Below are 14,992 nucleotides of genomic sequence, written 5' to 3'. Positions count from 1 at the left end.
AGAAATATCCAAAACTTTAGTACCGTACTACTAGAGCGTCCAATTTCCCGGGGTTACAAAATTCGCGGGAAACGGGAAATTTTCAACAAATTTGAAATTTGAAATTTAGCGGAAATTATTCTAATCCTGTTTCTGATTAATCTTTTGCAACGAAATTGTATAGAACAGCAACTTTAATGGTTAATTTTGAAATCTTTCAAATCAACCCAAATGAAAGAAAATATTATTAGTATTTTTGTTGAGAAGGATTTTTTTAAATCAAAGTGTTTGGACAGTGAAAATCTATGCTCCACAACCATAAAATTGCTTTTAAATTTGTCTCAGTGACCATAAAGTTAAAATAAAAAAAAACCAAAAAAATCAACTTGTGAATAAATAAATAATCATTGAATTTACCTTAAAAATCTAATTTCTAGCGCTTTTTAACTTGAAACACAATTTTTTAACTTGAAAATTTGATACGAAATTGTTTTTTAATGGTTTTATGATATGACTTTAGTTATATGGTATTCAGCCTAATAAATCAATTAGATTAAAATAATTTTGAGCCTTTAAAAGTGGTTGAAATTCAACAATATTTTTTCATATATAACCCTCTTAAGCCCTTGGTAGCTCACGTGCTTCATAAATTTATAACTTCAATCTGTTGATCTTGGCCGGAAGATGTAAATATCTTATTTTCAAATGATATTACAAAAAAAACATTAAAAAAGGTTGTCAAAAATAAAATAGTTTATATTCATTCCATAACAGCGTAAGTTTTGTTGTCCAACATATAAGCAAACAGTATTCCTAGTGGTGAATGCTTCAGAGATAAATATTATCTGAATTAAACCTTGACATGAAATTTACAGACAAGCTGATTAGTTAATACGAACAGTAGATGGAAATAAAAAAATCAAATCTCCAATTATTATTTTTTTGCAAAATTTCAAAACATTGGTGCCAAAAAGGTAGGAAAATGTATACTTCTGCTTGTATTTCGGGAATTCCCGGAAAATTTACAAATTTCCCGGGAAACGGAAAATATTTTTTTCCGGGAAATCCGTGATTTTTTTCCGGGAATTTTTTCCCGGGACGGGAAATTGGACGCTCTAGGGACTACAGTCTGAAAAGAGACAGAACGATGCACATTTTTTGTTGTTTTGCCACTATTCTATCCGAAACAAATAAAACATATCCAGATATTGTGCAAGCTAAAACAGTTGTCTCAATTTGTCCCATGTGTCCCGTTTTGCCCCAGATGACGGTACTAAGCTTTGTTTAAATAAATGGACAAAAAAGGAATGAACAACGACTACTTGCGCTGGTGATAACAACCTGTTGCACTCAATCTCGCTCCATAAGCCATAAAACAATCAAAGAAACATTTCAGAAGCATGTCATTACCGTGTCCCAAATTCACACCGTGTTCGTGACACCTGGCAGGCACACACCCCGGCGTGAAGTGGGTTTCCATTAACGGGCCTGGGCAAATTAAATTAATAATAAAAGATAAAAGCCCTACTTGGCGCAAAAATCGATACCTTCCAAGTAGCACGTCATATCGCCCTTCAACAGCTATCAATATTCATTGCAAGGAAAAATCATTATCGCGCAAAATTATTTGATTGATGACCTCGACAGGAGTGAAACACGTGTATCCGATACAGCTACAGATTGGTGCTCGAAAAGTGTCTTTATCACCCTATTTAGGAGCTGTCTGATCACGGGCAATTGGATTATGGCAGCGGGCTTTTTTTTTTAATTTGAGATTTGGGCTCATTTATACGCTCACCGGAACAACCCCCAAAAATAAATTTGACCGTTTGTTTTCAGAGTTTACTCCTCTGCCCCTTGGTCAATACCATCAACTCAATGGTCAATGGTAAAGTTGTTAAACTGGTTTAAAAAGTCCCACAGACAAACCAACTAATAAAAGTCAATTTGCAATTTTACTAGTTCATCCCGTCTGGCAAGGGTTCGCTTGGCAAAACAAATCAACCTTCAGTGACATCGAAACCAAAGCGAATGTTTATGATTACGGGTGGGGAAACGTAATCCAACTGCATTATCTCGCCGGATCAGGAACGTGGTTTATCTTCGCTCCTGAATCCAGCGACCAGCGCGCAGTACCGGGTGGAAGGACAGTAAATTTGTAATCTGATATTAGAGGAGGACTGCTGCAAGTCGCGCTTCTATAAACGGGGGGTCTTTTCCAAGTTTTCTTTGTTGGAGGTAAGTGCTCTTAGCGTTGCTGCTGTGGCCACCCGAGAAGGAAAAGTGCCAAGTGCCCTGGAAGTTGCACCTGACCTCCCGCCGCGGAGAGTGCCTCACTCGCGGGGGTTAGTGTTGTGTCCTTGGGGGGTGCACACACAGGGAAATATCGGTAAATTTAGTGTGGGCGGGGATGCTTGGTCGGTATTAATATTGGTGGGGATGGTCAATCTAATTAAAATGTAAATTTATTGTGTCCTTTATTTGGACTCAAATTATGTAACACAATTATTTATTTTTCATCTAGTTGATGTGAATACATTTTTCGATTCAGACTGATTTTCGTTGAGCAGATTTGAAATATTTGGTCGTGAAAAACTTAAAAGTTAATTAAAAATTATGGAGAACAAATCAGTATCCTAGAGCAGACAGTTTAAACCACGTGCTAGAACAATGAATCCCAAAGGATCCGAATAAAAAGCAGTGTTAATTACTCCGCCCATCACACTTGCTCAACCACCTCAGGTTGCACACCCACTACTACTGATGACTGTTGGCATCTGACCGGTTTAATCTATCAACTGCTGTTTGCCACTATTTAACTCTTTGGTTTTCCTCCCCCTCATACCGTTTTCCAGCGCATCCCGGTTGAAGCGCAGCCCGGGAAAACTGTCGGCGGCCGACGCCCTCTCGCTGCTCGCCATCCTGGACTCCCGCGATCCGTACTCGGCCGCCGCCGGAGGTCCCCTGTCCGAGTACGGTCCCAACGACGTGCTGCCCTACTCACCGAGTTCTTCGATGGCGATGGCGAACCAGGCCACCCAGGACATTCCCCTCTCGTTGGCCCTGGCCCAACTGCTGGCCGAACGGAACAGTCTTGGTGGCGGCGGCGGCGGAGGACCCCTACTGTCCCCGTATGGTGACCTCGGGAATGGCGACGACGACGGCGGTGACGGCCAGTGGATGAACTCGTGGACCGAACCCGGCGTAGACTACATGGGCTTCCCGATGGACGTCGGAGCGGGGCGATTGAACGGGGGCTACGGCATTGGAAAGCCGTCCAAGATTGGTGAGTTTGGGTTGGGGGGATCTAGATTGAAAAAAAAACAATAACTGATAATCTTTTGTAATGATAATTTATGCAATCAATACAAATCAAAACCAAGAGCTCCCAAATCTAATAGTAGCGATCTCTAATGATTTGATTTTGATTTTTCAAATAAAAAAATCAGAAATTTCGCTCGACAGCATTACCTTGGCGTTCTCTATTGCGGAATTCCTACTCGAAACTATGTGTGCGAAGGCTTGAAACGGTGAGGCAATCCAAACCTCGTTTTACACCTGAAGTCCCATCCACGTCGAGATTCAAACTGACGAAATTATGATTAATGAAGTTTTGATATGAAAACCCTTATAAAATAATAAAACTGGAAAAAAGGTTTTTTTAAGTGATTCTAAATGTTTTAAATAAGACTTCATTTTTCAACTGACGATATCTTGGCAACTACCGGTTTGAATTTAAATGTTAAAAAAATAAAAAAAATATTGTAAAATTTTCCGGTCTCTTTACAATTTTTTTTAAATGTTAAAACTATTTTCTCAATCCCGAAGGTCACAAAACACAGATATTGCAAATATAGTTGTTGATTTTAAACATTCAAAGCATTTTTCTTGGAAAGATCGGCAAATTTTCAAATATGCCAAGATATCGTGCGAAAAATCAAGTAATTAAACTAAAAAAAACTCATTTTTAGTGCGTCCATCCCGGGATTTTCCCTAAACCGGGAATTCCCGAATCCCGGGATTTTTGATATTTTGTCCCGGGAATTCCCGAAATTGAAAAAAAAAAACATTTTTTGCTCTGGAAATTTAGATTTGGTTGTGGAAATAGATGAACAGTTGAATACTTAATCGATCTTTTTTTCTGAATTTTAATTTTTGTATTTTTTAATCCGGCTGAAACTTTTTGGTGCCTTCGGTATGCCCAAAGAAGCCATTTTGCATCATTAGTTTGTCCATATAATTTTCCATACAAATTTGGCAGCTATCCATACAAAAATGATATATGAAAATTAAAAAATCTGTATCTTTTGAAGGAATTTTTTGATCGATTTGGTGTCTTGGGCAAAGTTGTAGGTATGGATAAGTACTACACTGAAACAAAAATAATAAACGGTAAAAAATTGGTAATTTTTAATATCACTTTTTGTCACTAAAACTTGATTTGCAATAAAACACTATTTTTATTTTTTTTTTTTTTTATTTTTTTTATATGTTTTAGGGGACATAGAATGCCAACTTTTCAGAAATTTCAAGGTTGTGCAAAAAATCTTTGAATTTTCGAATCAACACTAATTTTTTCATAAAATCGTAATATTGGTCGCAAAAAATTTTTCAACTTCATTTTTCGATGTAAAATCAAATTTCCAATCAAAAAGTGCTTTAGTGAAAAAGTTAAATTATAAATCACCAATTTTTTTTACCGTGTATCATTTTTTCAGTGTAGTCCTTATCAATACCTACAACTTTCCCGAAGACACCAAATCGATCAAAAAATTACTTCAAAAGATACAGATTTTTGAATTTTCATACACCATTTTTGTATGGACAGCCGCCAAATTTGTATGGAAAATTATATGGACAAACTAATGATACAAAATGGCTTCTTTGGGCATACCGAAGGCACCAAAAAAGTTTCAGCCGGATTAAAAAATACAAGAAAAAATCGAATGACCCAAATCTCAGAGAATTGCTCATTAGCAAATTTGTATTCAGCATATATCAACATTTACTTGGCTTATAAGGGAAAATTATTTTAAAAAAATAGTTTAGTGATCCGCAAAATGCCTATCGCTTAAAATATGTTTCATTACATTTTATTTATTTTTCAAATGTTTACGTTTAATGATGATTTTAAACTTGAAAAATAATCATATTTAATTATTTTTCATCAAACATCGGCATCTGAAGCTAATTAGGACAATAGTAACGAATTGAGACAGCATAATGTTCTGATTTTTTTTAATTAACAAAACAATTAGTACTCCAGTGATTAAATTTATTGCTCTATTTTTTTGAAATTAAATTTGTCTTTATTGAACTTTCTTATAATAATTACATTTCATTTACATTCTAAGTGGTATGGCTAAATGCTCTTCATCTTTGTTGTATTTTTCGTTTTATTATTAACTGATCACATTCATTCATTTATTTCAAATTGTTTTACATTTTTGCATTTAATCGAATACATTTGGGTAAAAAAAAAAAGAAAAAATCACTTTAACAACTAATCCTAACTTTCGTTTTCGTTTTCGTTTTCGTTTTACGGAGCAAGGTGGGGGACGCGGCCTCAAGTCAGTCCAAGTCCGGTTTCTTGTGGAAAAAAGGGTAGTGGCCGAACTAGTATTGCATACCAAATGAACACCACCGGAAGATATAGGGGATCGGGAGGGGGAAGGTGAAAGAAAATTAGTGTTGGTGTGAGTAGCAGTTACGGTAATCTAAGTTTAACACTGAATAAAGAAAATCTGAAATTGTGATTCAAAGTAAAAAGGCCCGGAATAAATTAAATTATTAGTTAATTAAATAAGAAAATGTAACTAATCGGAGATCTATACAAAAGAAACCTATGATGTATTCCAAATTTAAAGGAAATAAAAAATACTAGAGAAAAAAAGATGAAAACTAACTGCCGACCTGTCACGTCCGTCAATAGTCTTGTCGTACATTACAACTAGAAACAGATCTGCCAATGAAATGTTACACTTCGTTCAAATCAACTAATCATTTAAGTCCAATTATTCATCTACGGAAAACTATCTAACTTTAATCAACAACCTAAACTAAACTGTCTGAAAGTAAATTTAATCTCAAATCCCCGAATGTTTTATTATAACGCCAAATAAGGTAAAGGATCTTGTTTTTAAACCAGTCTTGCCGCTTCCAAAAACCAATAAACATAAATGAACAGTTCATAAGTTGAACACTAGTAATTAAGACGACTATTTCATGCCATTCATTTCATTAGGGCATAGAGCTTTGCAAACAAGAGTGCATCTCTATTATACCTTATGTAAACTGTCATTTGAGTGGAGGAGACACACTCCTGTTCACAAAACCCATGCGCCCTTTTGAAATGTTAGGCTCCATTTGATCGTCAAGGCTCCAGTAGACCCTCGATTCGCAACAATGGTCGATACAACCATAATCCGAGAACCGTTAGTTCAACAGATTAACGAATTTTGTCCGATATCATCGCACTATTGATTGACCGAGACTCTATGGAAATTTTGACATATCAAAATGCTACGTAATAATAATTTTTTTAAATAAATTTCAAAATCTATTCTATCCTTCAATGCCTAGAAGAGGCCTCTGTTTCTGTTGTGAGTAAGCGCTGGTTTCAGAGTTCATTTTTCAATTTAAAAGGGGTGGGAGACGACTAATTTGCTTCATGAACTCCTACTAGGCCTTGGGACCACCTCTTAAGACACTGATGGCTCCTAGCTAGGAATTAAACCTAGACACAGCGTCGAGGCCCGCTTCGCACGGCAAAAATGTTGGCTGGGGGGGAAGTGATATTATCACGAAATTTTATTTTAAAGCCAACATTGCTAACGGCGTCGAGGTCCTTACTCATGCCCAAGGAACAACTAATCCTAACTTAAAACTAAAATAAAAATTCTTTGAATTATTCAAAATCATTAGAACGAGTAAACTACGAACTGTATTTTAAGATGAATGCTCCAAGGGTTCTTACTTGTTCCTGGCGAGTTTTGCACCCACGCAGTGTTGTTGTCATCTCGATGAAAATGTTCAGAAGTTCTTGTGGTGAAAACAGGTCACTACTGCCTTCACCCGTTGATGTTGGTTGGTTTTCCCTCGGTTGCTGACTGAAACCTGCAGGTGTTGTATTCTCTGCAACTTTTGGCCGCTGATTCAACGGCAATGGCTGCAGATTTGGAGCCACTCGAACAGATTCCGCTCCTGGCGACGCCAAAGCAGGAAAATCTACGTCCGTGAAAGTTGGTGGTGTGCGACGATTTGGTTGGTGCCTCGTCGTCGCTTGCTGCCGAATTTTCACAAACTCAGCACGTTTTGGGCAGCTTCGATTCTTGGTCGAATAGTCGCCGCCGCAATTGAAGCATTTGGCTTCAATGTTCTCGTTGATTGTGTTGCAAGCTTGAGTTTTGTGCTCACCTCCGCAGGTTGCACAACGACTCTTGATGAAACAGTTCCTTCCACCATGTCCAAACTGCAAACAGTTTGAACACTGTGTCACGTCACGGTGCACTGGACGATAACGTTCTTAAGTCACGATGATGTTGAAAATTGCCCGAATTGCTTTCAGCTCAGACGGCGTTGTCGATCCTTTCTCGAGATGAAACAGGTACAGTTGATCACGATACTTGATGTCCTTGTTGTGTCTCGTCATCTTGAAGACTTCGATCACGTCTAACTTCAGAGTTTTGAGCTCTTCTTTCAGCACACTCACATCCATGTCGTACAGGCCTCGGAGGACCTGTTTCATGGGGCGTTTACCTGGATCGTCATGGCTGTAGTATTCAATCTTGGTGTTGTTCAGGAAATCCCGAACGTAGTTGTAATCCTTTCTGGTAGGTAACAGAATTTTGAGTCCATCAGCACACAAGCGAATGGAAGCTCGTAAAGCACCAGATTTGATAAACCCGGTCAGCCACTCTCGCACCGAATCCGATGACGATGATTTCACAAAAATGGGTGGCAACTTTTCCCGTCGTTCAAATTCTTCCTTCTCGCTCACGTCCACAGGGAGGGTAGCGAACTGGTTTCCAGACGAATTTTGAGCGTCCTTGCTCAAACTGCCTGGATTTGCAGGTAGCGCTTCGGCATTCTTTAGCTTCTTCAAATCTGCCGATCCTGCTGGTGAGGACCGCCTCTTTTTCTTGCCGTGAGGCATTTTTGCACTTTTTAAGCACTTTTTTTGGTGTGTGAGGGACGCACGTCTGACTCGCTGCTCTGTCAACCACAGACTCATTTATTGCTCTAAAATATCCTGTACCTATGCAGACTGCAGTCTCGATTTCCCCCAGTTGGCGGTAGTGACATAAAGATAGTTTGTATAATATGTTTTATGTAATACATGGAATTCTAAACTTTTTTAAAATTTTACGTTGGGTGGTTTCGTTTTATTTGTTTTCGTTTCTTGTTTTTTTACAGTTTAACTGATTTTTTTTATCTTTTGCAGTCATTAAAAAAAATAAGGAAATATATTTAGAATATATTTAGAATTTTATGATTATTAATATGAAATAATTTGAATCACATTGGACTAAAAATTATGATGCATTTAAAATCCATAGAACAAAAAACATTTTTTTTTATATTTTTTATACTAACTAAAAACTGCTGTTCTTGTTCAGATTGAAGTAAAAATTATCACCAATTAACAGTATTGAGCTAATTTTATGATTGTAAGCTTGAAAACATAACAAAATTGATGAAAACATAGATTTTATGACTGTTTAAAAAATTCCCCGGGATTTGAAAAATATTTTTCCCGTTTCCCGGGAAATTCAAAACCCGGGAGAATTGGACGCCCTGCTCATTTTTCTCAAATTTAATTGTTTTTTTTTAGGTTTTTAAAATGTCGAGGCTTTTCTCAGTTTATCAATGAAAAATATATTTTAAGAGATTGTATGTCGATCTCTTCAAATATGGACACATTTAAATCAAAAATGTACATTTTGAATGCATGTTGGAAAACATTTTTTTTAATTATGCATTAAACATTTGCATTGCAAAAACTTGTACGGTCGAAAGAAAACTATCAACAATATTAAACGTTTATTTTTGTATTTAGAATGAAGTAGGGCTTATTATATTACCTTAGAGCAATTCCAGCTCAAATCAGGAATTTTTCTGGTACTTTTGTAACCGACCCTCTCCGATTTCAATGAAACTTTGTAGACATGTTATCCTATGCCTATATAAGCCATTTTTGTGCATATGGAGCCAATAGTACTCGAGAATAACATTTGAGAAGGGCGTAAGGTATTAAAATATTTTTGTATTTTGCAATTTAAAAATAACTGTATCTCGAAGCCGCCCCCCCCCCCCCCCCCCCCCCCCCCGTTTCGGGCCGATATTGGGGGAGACATAAACTTTGAAAAATATTTGCAACGGCCTAAATGCTTGTAAATTAAACATGAAATTGTAAATGTTTACTGATACCAATTCAAATTTTAACCAATTAGGTCAAGAGGACGGTAAATCTTAAGGATGTTTTTAATATCTTGATTTTCCACTGATGGGATGACGAAAAACGAAAAACACACCGGCGATGAACACATTTTCATTGAAATTTTCCAGTTTTATGAAAAAACAAATTTTCGCCGCCTGATTTTTCGAACCATAAATTATGAAAAATATTTGCAACGGCCTAAGAAAACGGCCTAGAAGTTTAGATTGACCCCTTAACGTTTTAAGCATTATTTCCGTAGTTCTTGTTACATAAATCCCCCTTTTTTGTGTTTGTCCCAGGTTTCACTCCCCAAAAGCGATTCATGGTTTCAGAGCGAAAACGCAGCGTGGGTAGCCAGCAGGAGGACAACGACACTGATGAACACCACGAGAAGCAGGACGTCGACTGCAAAAGCGACCAGAAGGGCTGTCTGTTGCGAAAGTACGGCCAACTTGCCGGCTCCCGGCCCAAAGTGGAGGCCTCGGCCTAGGACGGAACACGACCCCAGCACCGCACACCCGGACAACCGACATTGCGACCCGATTTTACTAGATGTCTAGATAAGGAAAATAAACACAACATGTTAAGTAGCAAACTGTGCAAAATCGTCACGGAGGAGGTGGAGGAGAGACAATCGGCAGGACGGCTAGAAGCTGAACCTCACCCCAGATGGCTCCAGGCGACTAGAACGGGACACTTGGCAACCAACGGCTACCGACCAAACGGATCAATCGGAACTGAAAACTGGAACATGAATTTATCAATATCATTATTATTGTGAAAGATTGAATAGCTAAAATATTTCTCCGTATTTTCGTTAGAGCATATGACTCAAACAAAAAAGAGATAATTGGGAATGGAATAAAAACATTACATTGTCGAAATAAAATGAAATTTAATCATTAATTACTCAAGCATAACATACTTAATCAAATTCGAATACAGATATCTTCTTGTTTAAATGTTGTTCAGAATTAATCAAATTACGGCTACCATTGCGAATAATCGAAATATCAGACATTTTATTGCATAGGAGAGAACAATCTCTTATGATCGGGGCTCTATTTAAAGGAATAAGTGTAAGATGGCTATTAGTAGTTAAATATAAACATCACAATGCCAAATGCTATAAATTACGGTTCAGAGGTAAAAAAGTTTTAGTGCTAGGATCAAACAAAAAAAAACACATTCTATATATCCTTAAATGAAATTTCAAAGAAAAAGTAAAAAAATAAATATTTATCACACTGATCGTTCAAAATCCACAATAAAAATTATTAAACCAGACGGTGTTACTTTGCACATCATGAAAACAACAAAAAACAACGCCTAAAAGTTGCAGTAAGGATAACAAAGTCGCGAGCGTTTACTTTTCACAAATCAAACAACGTTATCCCTAAGTTCAAACTACAAAACATCGTTATGCCGACACGTGGTCGCGGTCGTGCGCGATCGCACAAACGCACAACAGAGAACTGTGAGACGACTGCGACCCGTGATCTCGCACGCACGCCGCGCTGGGGAGACGGAGAGAGAGAGAGGTACAGAGGGAGGATAGAGTTTTCACGTAATAAAATCCCTTGGTTGGAAAACAAAACACACCCAAAGTTTGTTACTCTTTACGTTTCGCGAGTCACCCGACTGAGTGTTGAAATCCAACCTTCGTTGAAATGAACTTTCAGCTGCAGAAACGGTGTTTTTATTCTGGAAATCCGAAAGAAAATATGGTTTGCAGGGATGACTCAGGGTAAGTTGACTTTTGAAATTCAGTGAAGGACGTTGAAAGTTTTTTTTTTTCGTGTCGTATTAACGTTCTGAGAAAAACGCGTTTTAATTGTTGACCTTCAATAAACAAACATATTTGGATTGTCGCACTTGCAGGGTGTGTCAAGATAGCACGGTCAGTTCAGAACTAAATTTCATATGAAAGTGGCAACATTTCAGGGAGTAATAATATAAATATAAATATATATAAATATTGAAATAACAAGCTATACTTTCAACATTTGCCTGGGAAAAATGTTTTAAAATGCAATTTATACTTGTTCTGAATCAGCTATTTGCAATTAATAGTTTTCAAAAAATGTAAGATTTGACGAAAACAAAAATTTTACCAAAAAATGTATTTTAAATTGATTTCAGCAATTTCCATTAAAATTTTGAAGTTTTCTGATTTTTCGGGCCAACATTGAAAGGGAGAGACAAAAACTTTAAAAACTTGAAATTTGGTACCAGCCTAATGGCGTTCTTAACTAAATGTGATTGAAAATCGACGTGCGACAAGATAAATCAATCAATTTTTAAAATCGTTGAGTTTTGTGAAACAGGTACGGCACTTGTTCGGTGACTGGGTGTTGTTTTTTTTCTTAACTTATTTTTATTAGGTCCTTTTAGGTGCTGTGACCAGATTGGGACCGAGGATCAGTAAAGCAATGTATAATAAAAAAAAACTTCTTAAATTCCATACTTGGAGATGATGTAACTGATGAGCGTTACTTGGTCCAAGCGGGTCTTGCAGGTCTTGAACCTACCGATGTACTCGGAGAAAATGCCCCACAGCTCAGCCGAACTGTAGAGCACCTCCCCGGCTTCCTCCTTCGTGGCTCCACCGTCTCGAGAGCCACTGCTTTCTTGGCTTTTTCCTGCGGAGCGAGGGCGATCCTTCGATGTTCCGTCCGGGACTGCACCCGGCAATGGAGGGAACTCCGCCGGCGTGAACGCCGGAACTGCTGGACCCTGCTTCTCCGCCTTCCTTGCCGGCGGTTTCGGTTTCGACGCCTGCTGGCGCCTCCGGATGAAGTCCGCACGCTTAGGGCAGCTGCGGTCCGTGGCTTCGTGAACTCCAGAGCAGTTGGCACACCGCTTCGGCTCGGCTTCTTGGACTCTGCACTCGTCCGTCTTGTGGGGATCCCCACAGTTGTTGCACCTCCCTTTCAGGTGACAGTTCCTGGTTCCATGCAGTTCCTGCACTGGGTCACGTTCGGCCGCTTGTTCCGGTAGGCATCCCACCGGATGATAGTTTTTGCCACAACTTTCATTGCAGAGAGCTTCTTCAGATTGGTGTATCCCTTGGGGAAGACCACAATGTACGGAATTTCGTCCACGGTGGACTTTTTCTTCCGCTCGATGGCATGCACCTCCAGCGCGTCTAGCTTGAGATCCCTCTTCAGCAGGTACTTGACCTCGTCCGGTTTCAGTTCATCAGGTAAACCACGAAGAACCACCCGATGATTTCGTTCGCTCCGCCGTTCGTGGGTGTAGAATTCCACTTTCTTCCTCTTGAGGAGCTCCTGCAACTTGTCAAAATCTTTGACAGAGAAGCAGGTCACCTTGGTTCCAAATCGGGTTAGTTTGTAAATCGGATTGAAACCAAATTTACAACTTTCCACTATCGCCACGAGCTTGTAAAAATCTGTGGTGTTCTTCACCACCAAAGGTGGTTGCTTTTATTCACTTGCCGACTGGCCGGGTGTTGGAACCGCGTCTCCTCCTCCTGCTGGGCAGGCATTGTTTTTGGGTTTGTCGCCCGAAATCGCGCTGAATTTGTTGCTATTGAGCAGGGTCTTCTCAACTTTTTCTCCTTCGATGCCGATTTCAGTGACCTCGCTGGACTTCTTCCGCTTCCGATTCCCGCGGACGGGACGAAAATCTTCCTCCTCGGAGGATTCCTCCACCTCCATCCGTCAAAAACTTCCAAGCACGCGAGATGACAACACGAGCAAAACACGTCTTAACTTGTCGCTGGCTTGCGACTGAGTGATATTGATGTTTGTGTTTCATTCCATTAATTGAAAAGTAAGTATTGTAAATAAACTTGACTATTATTATTATTATATATTATCAGGATATTATTATGCATCGGTGGTCCCATCATAATTTTTCGTTCAGCCCAGTTAGCGAGCAGCATTCGCTACATTCTCAGCCCAGTTACCGAACAAATATATAACTCGAAAATAGTGCATTTCAAGAATTTTTTTAAAGGTCCTATAAGCTATTGTTTTTTCATATGTTTATAGGACCTTTTCAAAATAAAACACAAGATTTTATATTTTGCCTTTCTTACAAAAGAAAGGTTTAAGGTTTGCTTTTGGAAAAACGCTTTTTTCAGAAATCTAAAAAAATTCGTGCACGGCGAGGATTCGTCCCAGGAAAAAATCCTATTACTAAATTGAAGGTTTAGATACGCTCTTTCGATTGAATTTTGGCCCGAAACCCGGAACTCAAAGTTCGATTTTTGAGAGCTCTTTTTCTGAAATACATGGCCGATGTCTGTATCCGCTCTTAAAAATTTGTGTCTTCCATCACTGGAAAACCGCTCGTAAAACCCACAATTTTTAAAAGCCAGATCTGTAGCCGTGGGGTCGGAGACGAACATTTTATTTTTCGATTCACAATTTTCGACCAGTAAATGTGGTGAAAGCCATTTTTAGAGGTATTTTTTGGACTATTTTACAGATAACACTATCAAATTTAAAGAATTCAGTTTCAAACAAAAAGCCATTCGAAAACATGCGCCATAAACTGTTTGGGCCCAAAATTTGAAGCTTTTCCAAAATGTATTTCCAGAGATATAGCGATTTTAGTGTTTTTCGTCTTATTTTTACCCTATTTTTTCCTATTAAATTTTTGAATTTATACAAAATCATATACTGAACATCAAATTCGAAGTCCCGGCTCGTTCTCGCTCGAAAAGTCGTCAAGTCGAAGCTTCAACGCCAGCGCTTTTACGCTTGCGCGTTTTACGCTGCGCGTGAAAGTGTTTTTTCTGGCTTCTCATAATTGATCGACAAAGTGCAATAGCGATACATATTTTTTAAAGTTAATCATAGACTAACATTATAGACTGAGTACCCTTTTTTATTTTTTTAATAATGTCAATCCAATATGTTTTTCTTAATTAAATTTAAATGTCTTGCGACAAATAATGTACTTCTGAAATTAAAAAAAGGTGCAGGTGGTTATGTACTACATGACCAATATGACAAAGAACTTTGAACAATACTCTAAAAAGTAAATCCATTTTTATTTATATTTTTTAATTCTTTGCCAATTTATTTAATCATAAATAATTAATTCTAATTTAATGTTTTGAATAATTGGCACCTCTGTGGAAATAAATTGTCAAAAAACGAAAATATTGCCAAATCAAGTATGGTTCAGAAAACTCCGGGTGTGGCCAATCCTGTCAAAATGGCCATTTTCATTATCAGTATCAAAAATCATGAATTTTGATACCCATATTGCCCAAATTTGTATGGTTCCGTAAATGTCCTCCCGGGAGAACCTTCCCTCAGGGCAATGGCCACTTCAGGTGTGGCCAATCCTGCCAAAATGGCCATTTTCATTACCAGTATCAAAAACCATGAATTTTTGATACCCATATTGCCCCAAGTCGTATGGTTCGATAAATGTCCCCGGTAGAACCTTCCCTCAGGGCAATGGCCACTCCGGGTGTGGCCAATCCTGCCAAAATGGCCATTTTCATCACCAGTATCAAAAACCATGAATTTTGATACCCATATTGCCCAAATTTTTATGGTTCCGTAAATGTCCTCTCGGTAGAACCTTCTCCAG

At 38.3% G+C, this 14,992-nt stretch overlaps 1 protein-coding gene across 3 annotated transcripts in view; it reads left to right on the top strand.

The window, feature by feature from the left end:
- LOC120413643 (uncharacterized) overlaps positions 1-10,845 on the top strand; it is a 94,586-nt gene extending 83,741 nt beyond the window's left edge. For all 3 annotated transcript variants that reach the window (XM_039574558.2, XM_039574559.2, XM_052708127.1), the window contains 2 exons: positions 2,835-3,265; positions 9,718-10,845. In XM_039574558.2, the coding sequence (XP_039430492.1) occupies positions 2,835-3,265; positions 9,718-9,908 (622 nt within the window). In that variant the 3' untranslated portion in view covers positions 9,909-10,845. The remainder of the gene's footprint in view (positions 1-2,834; positions 3,266-9,717) is intronic.
- Positions 10,846-14,992: the final 4,147 nt, after the last annotated feature.

The sequence above is a fragment of the Culex pipiens genome, chromosome 2, assembly GCF_016801865.2.
Source record: "Culex pipiens pallens isolate TS chromosome 2, TS_CPP_V2, whole genome shotgun sequence".
NCBI classification, from domain to species: domain Eukaryota; kingdom Metazoa; phylum Arthropoda; class Insecta; order Diptera; family Culicidae; genus Culex; species Culex pipiens.
The sequence above is the reverse complement of the archived record's forward strand: the minus strand, read 5'-3'. Positions and strand labels throughout refer to the sequence as shown.